Below are 14,212 nucleotides of genomic sequence, written 5' to 3'. Positions count from 1 at the left end.
ATCTTTTATTGCAAAACCATCAATCCGCAACTACATAATCACTAAGAGTTGCAGCACAGGCCATTAAAGGCATAACAAACACAAGCCTTTATTTCTGTAGGGATAGAATTGTAAAGTAGAAAACTTACGCTAAACTTGGGTAGAACCTTAGTTGGGCCACAGTTAAAATAAGGTGTGAAGTTCCTGTCACTATATTATAAAAATGACATTCAGGCACTAGAGAGGATGCAAAAAATTACAAGGATTATACCCATCAGGAAAAGGATGAACAGGTTGGGTCGCTTTTCCCTTGAAAAGAGGTCTCTAAAACCTTTATGAAAGGTTATGATGCACAAGAGGTACTGTTTCCAGTTGTTAGAAAGGGCAAAACCAAAGGCGATCGATACAAGATATTAACTGCAAAAGTCAAATAGGGAATTCAGAATAGCATAGATGTATTTAAGGGAAAGCTAAATAAGCATATGAGGGAGAAGGGAATAGAGGGTTATCCAGATAGAGTTAGATAAGGAAGGATGGGAGGAACCTTGAACGGAGCATAAATGCTGACATGGACTAGTTGGGCCAAAAGGTCTGTTTTTGCTCTGTATATTCTATGTAATCCTTCAGCCCTCCAACGGCCATTACCTTAATAGTGGAATGAGTCCTGAATTAAAAGTAATTGGCTTGCGTCTCCTAATACCTGGGCTTGAGACTGTATTCCCAAATTCTCAAAACACATCTTGTTAACCAAGCTTTCAGTTACCTCTCTTAACCCTCCTTTCCTGGCTCAGAGTGTATATCCCTTCCACCTCCCCCTTCAGGTACCATGCCCTAAGAGAACATTGGCGACCATGGACTTCTCTTGGATTGCTCCATGATTATGCCGGCAAAGTACGACAGTGGTTTGTCATTGTCTTCAGCAGTATGGCTGACCAGGGAACTCTCCCTCTCTTACTGCCTGTCATCAGGCGTATTGGAAGGATTTGCAGACTGACAATCAATCTGTTTGACCACATTATGAACACACCTTCCGTGGCCATCAAGTCCTGAAGTGGGGCCTGAACATGGAGTTCCTAGCTCAGAGGTAAGGATGCTACCACTGCACCACAAGACCTCTCCATGTGTTGCCCTTACTTCCCTCTAATTATGAAGTGCCGTTGATTACATTGAAGACACTATATAAATGAAAGTTCCTGTTGATGTTAGAAGGCATTTGAAGTCATGGATATCTGCTGTACACTCTTTACACATGTTAACTGACACTCCTCAGTGTAGGCCCAATAGAGAACTTATCGTGGACTTTGCAAGACATGGAAAATTACAGTTCTGTTGAAGAGTCATACGGACTCGAAACGTTAACTATGTTCCTCTCCACAGATGCTGTCAGACCTGCTGAGTTTTTCCAGGTATTTTTATTTTTGTTATGAAAAATTACAGAGCCAGTGCTATATATTTCATGCTGCAGTACAAGAGATAGTTAATCTGATGGCAGCTCATGAGATTCAGGACGAAGAATTCTTCAATGCTGTCAGAATGTCACAGGTCACATGCTTTACGGTCAAGAGTCCTCCAATGTCAGAAATGCCTTATGTCTGCAGTCAACATTACTCTCCTGTGGTCAAGGCACTTTTATTTCATGCCACTTAGAACTTGAAAGCCAACAGGAGTGGCTTTCAATCCATGAGTCCAGAATCAATTCAAACCCAATCCTCTAATGCCTCCTCCCCCAAACTGCAGGTAGTCTATCTGTGGCTCGGATATTTATCAAAGTAAGAATGAAAAAAGGGATGGTATAACTTTATGTGCCAATGAACATACTCAAATGCCTTTTAGCACTTGATTTCTTTGATCCTTAGAATGAGAGTGGAAATTGTGTGTCAACTGCATATCAAAAGCAGCGTGTAGACAGACCAAACAAAGAGGATAATAGATATTTAATTTGCTCCTGAGGCACCTAGGATACACATTGCTCAGTATCTCTTGAGACAAACCACACCAACCGGCTCAGGTGCAATGCCCAAGTCTATTAATAAAATATATCGTGTACAAGGAGGTAGTTTATGAGACGCAAGAATGTAATGTTTATTTTTTGCTTTAAAGGCAGGCTGCTGTAATAGTTGTGGGAACGGCCTTGAGCATATTTATTTGAATCTCCACCTGCAACATCGACGGATTTATGAAAGGAGAGTCATGCACTTTGATAGTCAATACAGAGAAAGCATTTTAAAGCAGCGCAAAAACCTCAATTAGAAAAACTTACCTTATGGATGGACAGGATAAAAAAAAAGTCACAGCATTGTTGTCATGTGAGAGATACTGCTGGGGTGGGGCAGGGTAGAAGAGGAAACTTCTGCCTGGCAAACCTTCTGCTCATCTCAGTGTGTCGTCAGGGGAGTGGGGTGCCTGGGGAGTTCCTGCCACACCGGAAGTTCCTCCACCTACTTCTCCATTAAGCCCAACAGCGTTCTTACCAAATGGAAACTGGTGAGAGTTTCATTCAGGACCTTATAAAGGCCTCAACAGCCAACCATACATTCGATCAGCTTTTGAATCAAAGCCCTTAGCTTCTTTAGGAGCTGGAGGAAAAAGCATTACCTGTTTCTACCTTAAGCCAGGGTTGGACCTTTGGATCTCACTTGAAGAAAGGCCACTAGGCTGGGGTACCGAAGGACACCCAACATCCGTGGAACAATACCCCCAGCAATAGTTAGCATTTTCAGGAAAGCAGAAAAGAATTGGAAGGAAGAAAAGTGAGATATGAGAGGGAAATGTTTTCATCTCCTGAGCAGGATCCTTATTTTTTGCAAAGTAATTTCTGCCATTTTCAAATTCATTTACCAAGTCAAACAAACAACAGAATGGCAGTAAATCATGCTTTTGATTTGCTATATATCTAGGAAACACTGGGAGAACAACATAGCAAGATTTGTTTAGTATCCATAGTTTTCTGACAGATTTGCCAGTTGCCTTCTCTACCTTAATGGGTTCCCCACTTTGTCCTTTACAATTCGAAGGGGCTGATCTTGACGTTGAGAGTTAGTGTAAAACATATGCTAGTGAGCTGACAGCTCACTTTCAATCCCTCCTGGATTTTGTTTTGATTAAAGTCAATGGAAATAAAAACTGAGTGAAAGTAAATTAGGCTGCCGAATCATTGTCATCTGTTTCACTCTATCATGCAAATCTCAAAATATTTTCTACCGGCTCAATAAAGTGCATAGCAGAATCACACGGTCCTTGACAATCCAAAGTTTGCGCCCTAATCTTTGCAAAGTTACCTGATCTCAACTGGGGTGCTGCTAATTGCAGTGTAATTGACCTTGGAATCTCTAACTTCAGAAGGAGGAAATATTAGCCAGAGTTCCCACCCAGATGGCTATCTCCCACTCCCACTTTAGAGTCTGCGTGTGTGAACTTCTGGTGGGGGCAAGATCAGATTCAGTTTCAATGTGGTCAAACAATCTGCCATTACTAAGTGCCAAGGCACACACATAAATATTAGACACTTGGTCAAGGCACTAGAAGGCAAGTGGGTCCTACCAACAAGAGGTCAATGGCATGAAGACGGCAAGAGAGGGGGGGTAGAAATAAATGCTCACATATCTGTAAGATCAGACTCAGTAATAATGGCTCTGAATTTACATTATTAATTGTCATTGAGTTCCAGGGATAATATTTTTGTTTCTAGTTTTAGAGATAATAGCAACTGTGACAAATAGCACTCACCTGAGAACAGCTAAAACTAAGTTTTGTAAAATGACATTCATTTAGAGAAAAAGATATAGAATTTTCATCCATTCATATTTCCAAAGAAGATTATTATAATTAATAATAAACACACACGTGCATCACTATATTAGGACTACAATCTTAGTTAACATAGGCTTCCCATCATACTTCTATAGTTACAATCATTGGCTGTTGTGCATTCTTTTTGCCAATAGTGGAATTTTTGGTCCTATTGTGTGTGGCTTGTCTCGGCAACCTGGGTTACAAAACCCATATAATCTTTGGGACAACATTATTTGCCACCTTAATGCAATTGCAAAAAATAAAATGGATGAAGATCCTTTTTGGAACACAATAACAATTTCATATTTACTCCTGAGAATTACATTCAAGAGACATACATTTATTCCCACAGTAAAATCAATGCCCCTTACATTTATGCATTCTAGGCTGCTGCCCTTAATTTATCCTGTACTTTCTCCTGCCTCCCCCAAGCCCAACCCCATCACTTTGGAATGACCACCAAAAGATGATGGCTAATGGTCTGTCAAAATGGGAAAGTCTGATTTTGTACTTACATACATCAAAACATTCTGTTTTTTGCTCGCCATTCTTTGTTTTGTCCAAGAGGCAGCCAAGTTATCTGCTCCAGGGACACTACCAATGCTGCACACTGTAACCAGTCACCATTACAATGGTTTCTGGACAGTACGCCATCCAATATTCCCTCCTTTTTTGCAAGTTGTTATTGGACAATGAATAGCACTTACCATGCACAGGTTCAAAAGTTTGAACCTGTTTCTGTCTGTTCTGTAGCGCATAGCATTAAAATTCCAAAATGCCTGCCCTCAAAACTTTGATTTTTAAACATCATTATTATAGACTGCTCACAAATTCTTATTAAGTTATTCTGTTCCGTTCTGCTTTGTAAAGTCAATTGCTACACAAACACAGCTATCATTCATTTTCAGATACTTGTCCATCTGCTTACCTTCCACTGCAGGGAATGAAACCACTGATCGCGCAGATAACTGTTTGCTGCCTGAAAAGAAGATGACAAGATGTTAATCACACAGGAAAATCAAACATAATATAAACACCTAATTACATAGATCGTTTAAGTCTGGGTGATCGTACTGCACTGGACCGTAACACAACAAAAGTGCATCAAAACAGCCTGCTTCTAAAAGCACACTAACATACATGAGAGACAATTAAATAAGTTCATTTTAAATTATCTATCAATCAAAGCTTTAGTATGGACAATGTGTACACTGGATTCATTGCTTAGCACATTAGAAATTTTCAGTCAACAAAAATTTGGGGTCAAATACATTGAGGGGAAACCACACATTGAGAAAAAAAAGTCTCTGGGGACCTGACCCGCCAATCTTCAGCTGAAGTTATGACTGGGAAAATCTCTGCAGAATTTCAGAGTTCATGCTATTTGGGAGCTTTCTTGATTCCATGGTCGGACCCCTGGTACATCAGCGAGGAAGTGCTGAAGCCTTCTAAAAACTGAAAGACATGAGGCAGGTCTGCTAAAATTCACGACAGAGAAAAGAATCTGCCAAAGGTCGGACTTCTAAAAAGCGAGAGTTTCAAATTCTTCACATTCTAGAGAAAAACCTTTAAAAAAAAAAGCCAGATTCTTAAAAGTGATCCTGTTTGGTATTGGTAGTATTAGTTGGTATTGTTTCAAAGGGGTAGAGATATTGGGGGTAATTTTAACCCCTCCTCTCCCATCCCACAAAGCAGGACAAGTGACGGAATGTTTAAATGAAAATGGAGTAACCCAATCACAAAGCACCTCCAACGTGCCCATTTTTAATGGAAGTGTAATGCGCAGTGGGTGACTAACCTGCTCTCCGGAGCATGGACCTTGAATTTAAATACCTCACATTTTAACTGTTTTCAAATTGATGTTGGCTACTTGTTGCCTGGGCCTCGAGAGAGAGCTGACAGCTGAACGGAGATGAGGTAGCTGCAAGCAAGAGGGCAAGTGCCTTTCCAGCGCTGCTTGTGGGCCAGGAAGAGCAGGAGTGCCTTACTCCACCCCGGATACCCACCCCCCACCCCCAACCTTAATTGCAAACCATCCCATGATTGGACCCTTCCCCCCCCCCACCCCGCCACCACCCCCCCCCCCCAATGCCAGCTCCCTTTCTGATGTCCAACCTGTCCAATTGCCACTACAGTGTGAAGCTGCAGGCTGTATTACTCGACAGCCACCCAGCCTGGCCGTGGACAGGAAACAGAGAAAACATCTTTGAAATCAAGACCTGCCATTCAATTCAGAACGAGCTCTGGAAACCTGTACTTCTGGTTTTCCTGACTCTTATATATCCATCCCACATCCCACCACCCCCATCCCCACCCCCTCCAATCCCACCTCCCCCACAACTCCCCCGTGCCAGCTCCCCTTCCACCTCCCCATTATTAGCAGGGTTATTGTCGCGGGAAGAGCATTCACTGTTTTGGTGTTGATTTCAGGAGTTTCAGTTCCTTCACATGCAAAGTTCCTGTTGTCGTGGCAGTATTTACATTTTCAGTTCCTGCAGTATTGTTTACTCCTCACTCTAGCTAAAAAATGGCAGATGAAATGAAATAACTCCAACCTCTGTGCGGTCACAGAAGCAACATAAAAATGAGAATGAGCCCAGGCTTTGACGTTAATCCATTAATGACAAGGTAAATACTGCAAGTCCTTGCAAGCTCTCATCTCTCTGTGAAATATTGGCAGTTGTCCTGGTTGCTGTCTCCTATTACACTGGGCATTATTATGGCATTATTTCTGTTCTTTTTGAGTAACAAACCATTTGAAATGCATAACAAAAGTCACAACAAAAGGGAAAAAAATAACTGTGTTGGGAAGTGTATGCACACATTTAGAGATTTTTTCAAAGGTCTAGTCATATAGAAATGTATATTATGCAGAGTTTGGTTTTCATTTTTGCAACTCGGTCCATTAGCAACTATGCTAATTATTTGGCTTTTCATTAATGAACTTGACTGCATTTGACCCTCCAACAAAAAAGGTTTTATATCAAAGTTTCATTTTCAATGAACTTGTTTTTATATTACTTAATATGAGAAATGGGAACAGTAGGCCATTCGGCCCTTCAAGCCTACTCCACCATTTAATACTATTATGACTCATCTTCTACCTGAATTCCACTTTTTCTGCACTATCCCCACATCCGTTAATTTGCGTTGTATCTAAGTATCCACCAATATTGTCTTGAACATACTCAATGACTGAGCATCTACATCCAAAGATTATTTATTGTATTTTTACAGTACACATAAGAAGAATTAATTATTGTTAGATGTTTCTGCAAGCTGCAGAGAATAAGGCAAAACAGAACCTAAAAAGGTCCAAAAGGAATTATCATTCCAGACCCATACAGTGTAATTGAACTGTTAGGATAGGTAACAGGCGGGATACGAGAGATTTGCATTTATGCACTTTTCATGACCTTAGAATATTTCAAAGTGCTTTACAGCCAATTAAGTACTTTTTGACGTGTAGTTACTGGTGTAATATAGGAAATGTGGTGATCTATTTGAACACGGCAAGGTCCCATAAACACAGTGTGATAAATAACCAGATATCTGTTTTTGTGCTGTTGGTTGAAGGATAAATATTGACCAGAACATTGGGGATCATTTTGCTGCTCTTCTTCAAAATAGTGCCACAGGATCTTTTACATCCAACTGAGAGGGCAGATAGGCCCTCGCTTTATCTGAAAGGCAGCATGCCCTGACATTGCAGCACTCCCTCAAGCCTGTGTTTCGGAGGAAAGTGAGGAAGATGTGCAAAACCAGTTGCCAGTAAAAACCAAGGCAACCCCATTCAATCCATCAACAAGGAATTCAAATATTCCGCCCAACTACAATACTGGCCTTGACGTAAATAAGGAATAAGTACTCAGTGCCATGGTCAAACCACTCCCTTGACCTTCAGGATGGGCAAGAAGATAAATTATTTGAGCAGAAGACTTCTTTTTTAAAAAATATTTTCTCCCTTTCCCTGGAACACACACCAGGGGCTGGATTTTGAATCCTCTGTGGAGGAGAGTGCAGATGCGAGCTCTCAGATGGCATGCCATTCATTTGACGCTTCCATGATACTATGCAATTTTCAAAGGGAGGGTGGGATGGGGAGGGGGATCCGGCAGCTCGCACACCCCAAATTAACAGGCTTCTATACTAGGGACAGAAGGGAATTTTCAAAGAGTGAATGCTATATGGCATGGGAGCACAGTAGGGAGCCACTATTTATTGTTGCTACTGATTTATAAGTCAAACTGAGGTGCTCATGTGGTGGCACAAAGGTCTCACTGCCGTGAGCAAAGCGAAGTAAATACCTGACGAGTAAATGTTTGGGCACTTGTTTAGACAGTGAGGTTGCCTGGCCTCTGCTCTCCTGCCTGCTCCATTCTGCAAGTCAACGGCAAACCCAACCATGGCCACTGGCTGCCTTCAGACTCACCTCCCAGACAGTTACTGTCTCCAGGCAGCACCTGCTAATTGGGCGCCGAACTCGCCTCCGACCCAATTAAGGCCAGTGGTGTTGACGTGGTGCAGGGTCACAAAATGATCTAGGTATCGTGTTCCCCGCTCCGGATTGAAAATCCAGCCCCCTTACTGACCAGAAAGTAGGTTGGTAGCCTCGTCCTAAGTGCTGCTCCACCCATCTTTGAAGTTGGCCAATAGGTGGTGTGTTGCGGGGTTACCCGATGACTTGCCTCTAGCTTTTCCTTTTTGCTTGTAGGTTAAAAAGCTTGCCCCTAGCTGAACAGGCGAGATTGGGACGAATCCCAATCGGCATACGGACGAATCTTTCAGCCAAGCTCATGTCCTACTGCCGTATATCTTCAAGCGCATTCAGCAGCACTGCTCCAATATATTACTAAAGAAGAAGCTGCATTCGTCACCGTTCTTCAACTGGTAATCAACGCCAGGATACTCTTGCAAAAGAAAATCATTTCTGGAAATATTCAAAACTAATCTAAATTTATTTGAAGACTTTAAAATAGAGATGTTTTCATTTCCACACCCAATCCTTACGCGACTATCCTCCATATCTGGGAAAAGGACCAACATTCGTTTATTTTATTTTTTTCTTAAACAGCATACGGGCATACATTCCAGATTTCCTTGGGGAAGACTCAGCAATTACAATGGCAACTGATGCTGGGGAGGACAGACAGAAAAGAGCTGCAGTAAGCATTTCTTTCGAAAAAGCTTTTTGGCCATTTTAGGAAGTGATTCCAAATGATGACAGTTTTTAAAAAATATTTAATAACGGCTGAAGCTGGAAATAAAATATTTCAATAGTATAATACTTTTAAAACTTTTTTTTAAATGATGGATGTTGGTATTGTAGATTTTACTGAACCCCTTTGGATGTTGGATCCATTGAAATGTACATATATTAATTAAGTAGTACAGCACTTTGTGCCATATCCATACATCCCAATCAAAACCAAAACTGACTGAATACATTTTGTACAGCAATGCACTCACATCAAATGGTTAAGGATAACTTTACTTTGGATAAAAAAAATATTTACACTATAAAAAAAGTTAGCTCAGCTCAGTGTTAATACATTTTGGCCCCTCACAATGACAAAGGTCACCTAAATTTAGGAGTTTTAAAATGGTGGATTAGTAATGTTTAACATTTAAGCCAGTGACTGGCTGATGCTGTTTGCAATTGGTCACATTTAACAATGGTATCATCATCATCAATAAACACAGGACTTTTTGCAAATGGTGTCCATTGGCAAACAACCTTACAAACGACTATTGCGAAGATACTTTGTTTTGGAAATCCATGCTGTGAAAACGTACTATAGAGTGTAATCAATTAAGTTAACAGTTAGTCCTTCAAAAAATAATAAACACTGAGTGTTGGTTCCATTCCATCCCACTCCTCGTGTTTATTACTTGGTGAATAACAATTTGACTTGAACCATCTTTGTGGTATGCCACAAAGCAATTATTTGCGTTGTTACACTATTAGACATTTCTAAATGCCCCATGACAGCTATCCTTAAGCAGTATTTTCATTGGGACAATACACCATTGCGATTAGCATGTGAGTGCACATATGAACAGTTTATGATGTCACTGTACTGACTTGTTGGTATTACATTGATCATTGTAATGCGAGCTCCATGCAAAACAAAAAATATATACGTTTCAGTGGCTAGCGGCATTGCCTTCACAGCAAAACATTTTGTACACTATAACAAAACGCTTTTTATAACAAATAATCTACAAGATGATATACTGCTCTATATTACGAGTCAGTCTAATAATCTTCACAGAAATTGTGCTCTAAATGACAGAATTCAAGTGATAGGGGATGCAGAGAGTAAAAAGCCAAATATCATGGACAGATATTATCAATGCATCTTTCCATTATGGAGATACCCAAAAAGTATGCCAGCATTGTCATATTTATTTAAGCTACATCAGGCGTGCTAAGTTGGCAACGCTCGCTTCTGAGTCTGATAGTTCTGATTTAAATCTCATGCCAGGACATGAGCTCAAAAATTAAGACTGACACTCTTAAGTGCTGCAATGCCAGAGGATCCAGGTTTCAGATGAGATGTTAAACCAAGGCCCCATTTGCCTTTTCAGATGCATGTAAAAGATCCCATGTTACTACCCGAAGAGGAGCAGGAGAGTTATACCCGGTGTTCTGGCCAATATTTATTCCTCAATTAACATCACAAAAACAGATTATTTGTTCATTATCACATTGCTGTTTCTGAGAATTTGCTGTGTGCAAATTACCTGCTGCATTTCCTACATTACCTTAGTGACTTCATTTCAAAGGTACTTCATTGGCTGTAAAAATGACATGCCCTGTCGGTTGTGAAAAGTGCTATATAAATGCAAGTCTCTCCTTCTTTCTACAAGTAAACAAATGCCACACCTGCCATTTTCCTGCTCATTAAAATTATTCCTGTGTCAGCGAAGACCTGCAGTTTTCTTGTGAACGGGATCAGCAATCTCAGTTTCTGCCCTCTTTCTGATTGGAGAATAGTATCTGGTGCGAATCTAAATGAGGGAGACCAGCACATGGCCTCTCTCCCAAAATCAAAACTGAAGTAAATGTGGCTAAATTAGGCTTCAGATGGCATTATACAGGCCATGAAGGTGAGGCTGGTGAAAAGCACTATATTTATATATATTATACATGTATACACACATATATATATGCATGTCTTTCTATTTTAAAAACCAGGGTTTTTTAAAAAAAAGAATCAATCATTTATTTCTAAATAATGAATTTTTGCTTTGTTTAGTTGGTAACAATCTCACTTGGATTGTTGGAGTTTGAATCCCATTCCAGGTCTTGAATTTATAATCTATACTAATACTAGAGAGCGGCACAGAGGCAGTGTTGGATTGCTGGAGGTGACAACTCTCGGGTGGAGTATTAAACCCATGTTACCATTCAAGGACACAGAGTCTACCTTGTGTTGTGGCTGGTCATCTTCCTTCAACCAACAGCATCAAAAAAAAGTTTTACTCTTCAATCATCTCAAATTGTTTCTGTGAACTTGCTATGTGTACAATTAGCATTTGCCTTCATACCAACAGTACCTACTTCAAAAATAATTCATTGCTTGTGGAACCTTTTGCATGTCCTGAAAAATGTGCTAAATATCATGTCTCAGGTTGAACCAAAACCATTCACAATCTTGGTGCCTTATTCAAACCCAAGCTGAGCTGTTTAACCCGATGTAGACTCAGTCATGAGGACCATCTCCACCACTGCCTTACCCATGGGCTCCTGAAGCCCTCATCCATGTTTTTGTTATCACCACGCTCAATTATTCCAATGTTCTCCTAGTCAGGCCCCAGTTCTCCATTACTCCCCTTCCCACCCATGTAAATGTAATTCAGCTGTGTGTATCCTATCCTGCACCAAATCCTTGTTGACATGCACCGGCTCCCAATCCCCCAATGTCACAAATACAAAATTATGATCCTATTGTTATCAATCCCTTCATGGCCTCATCCCTCTCAAGTTCTGTAACCTGCTCCAGCCCTACAAACAGACCCCAAATCTGACTCTGGCCAATTTTGTATTCCCCTCTCCCTTTACCCCACCTTTGCTGGGACCATGCTTTCAGCTGCATAGCCCTCTTGCTCTGGAGTTCACTTCCTAATCCCCTCAAAGTTCCATTTCCATTAACAACTTCCTTTCCTTAGCCTCCTACCTTTGACCCAGTTTTTGGTTGACCAAATATGGCCTTTTTTTGATCAACATCAGTTTTCTCCTTATAACTCCATGAAGCATATTGAAGCATTTTTATCCATTAAAGGGCCTGTGTATATGCAAGTTGTTCATGACAAAAGAAGACATTGATGGTTTTGATCTGATCATGCCTAACTAATGCATAAAAAAATTTCTTAAAATGAACAAGCACTCTCATCAAGAGCTGAAGAAATATTTTCGAGAACCTTTGGTCATTTATTTGGAGATTTGTAATGCATGGAGAATGAACATCATTGCAATCTTATTCTGATTTATAGATATAATGGAAATGTATTTTTTATAAATGGGCTCATGATTTTATCACACATAGCCTGCAGAGGAAATATTTCTTGTCTTTTAATGGCCAATACACTTTATTTCTTTTGTTCAATTCATCTATAACTCTAACTTAGTTTTAATCAATATACAAAATATGTGAACTATATAAATGCTTAGCGTTATTCTACAAGACCCAATACTCAACCAACATTGGTAAATTGCAATTTACAGATCACAGCAGCAATCTTGCATCACCCTCAGAAAGGTTAGCATGCAATAGATTTTACTTTTGGGTTTGAGAGGAATTATCCTTTCGCTTTTATAACATTTCAGTCACATAATCAGAGAAACATGCTGCTCTTAAAAGGAGGCATTCACCCAGCTAAAGTCAACTCATTAACAAGCTCACTAAATCTCTAAATCAATCTCCCTCCAACCCAGGTTGGATTATGGAAGAGGTTTGAACCTTAATGACTATTCTAAATTGAAGGCAACCTAATGCCCCCACCATACTTCATTTGACCAGACAAGGGCATCTAACTAGAACATAAATGGATGGAGCCGAAATTCCTTCCAATCCTTGGTAAATTTGTAAAACTAAAGGAAGTATAATTATCTGAAAAGAAACGATCTGTAAGGTTATAGGGGAGGGCAGGGGGATGGCACTAGGTGAAATGCTCAGTGAGCCAGTGCAGACATGATGGGCTGAATGGCCTCCTTCTGTGCTGTAACAATTCTGTGATTCTGTGAGTACTGCCCTCCCTCGAAGTTGGTAACAATCGAGAAGATCTATACAAAAATCGCCCTGAATATTGGAACTTCTTGATATTAAAAACCCCATGGCTGGAAAAACTTTAAAAGTGGGACCATCTAACCAAAGGGTTAATTGGAAGGAAGAGGCAAGGAGTGTGTCCCTGTTGAGAGACCTTCTCCTGTCTTGTTCAAAGCTACACATAATGGAAGAAAGGAAAGAGAACAAAAAAAACAGAAGCCCCAATTCAAAAAGAACAAAATATTAGAAAAAAAATAGAAGTCTATTTGGGAACAAAATGTTAAAAATGTAGTGGAGTATATTCCAGCAACCTGAGGAAATTGTTTAAACCTATCAGGATCAGTTTCATCGAACTCACTTAAGAGTTGAATGATACCTGCTGGGTGAAATTTGCCAAGAAACCCAAATATTTATTCTGGATAAATTTATTTGATTAAAATGTGTCTAGATTACCAAGTCTGATCAGAACATAGAAGCAGAGAGAGGCAGGGCCTGGATTATGTGGTTGTAATAGCAGAGAAACCAACACCATTAAAAATGGAAACCTAAAAGCTGCTGTTAGTGACTCCCTGCTCCTCCATGCTGAACTGATAAGAATCTCCCATTTTGCACTGTAATATCACTGTTAAAAGCACCAGAAGAGGTTATGCCTTGTCAATTTGAGCTGTAATTGGGTTTTTCGTGTGGTATTGAGTCATAAAAAAACGCTTAAATATCTCTCTGGCCCTGGAAAACTAATTTTATATTTGTGTCATGCCAATTTTTTCTATTATGATAGAAGTTCTATTGTTTTCTTTATTTTTTAAGTTTATGATGGTTCAGCTTCTATTATGAAAGTCCCAATCTTTATTTCACTCTCCATAAAATTAATTAAAAAATTAAAGACAATCTGTGCATTTTATTTCCCGATTTGCTCACTGTGACAGTTCGTCAATGTGATTGGCTGCTTACACTGCATGATGACATCACTGGTAATGGATGCCTGGAGATGCCCTTGACTTAGCACCAGATTCAAAGTAGTGCTGGGAAAGGTGAATTCCATTCCACTGTGATCGCTAGATCTTTGTAAGCAGCTTTCTTTAAAGTCAGCGGTAAGCGTCACTTCACCGCTGACCGTAAAATCCACTCCCACGTGTTAGGAGTGGCAAGTGATGATTGTTAATTTTAGC

General features: G+C 40.1%; 1 protein-coding gene across 2 annotated transcripts in view; it reads right to left on the bottom strand.

The window, feature by feature from the left end:
- The window catches only part of cmip (c-Maf inducing protein), a 229,479-nt gene that overhangs the window by 94,394 nt on the left and 120,873 nt on the right, over positions 1-14,212 (bottom strand). For both annotated transcript variants that reach the window (XM_078544544.1, XM_078544545.1), the window contains exon 3: positions 4,700-4,750. In XM_078544544.1, coding sequence (XP_078400670.1) covers positions 4,700-4,750 — 51 coding nt within the window. The remainder of the gene's footprint in view (positions 1-4,699; positions 4,751-14,212) is intronic.

Source organism: Cetorhinus maximus, chromosome 6 (genome assembly GCF_964194155.1).
Source record: "Cetorhinus maximus chromosome 6, sCetMax3.hap1.1, whole genome shotgun sequence".
Classification (NCBI taxonomy): domain Eukaryota; kingdom Metazoa; phylum Chordata; class Chondrichthyes; order Lamniformes; family Cetorhinidae; genus Cetorhinus; species Cetorhinus maximus.
The sequence above is the reverse complement of the archived record's forward strand: the minus strand, read 5'-3'. Positions and strand labels throughout refer to the sequence as shown.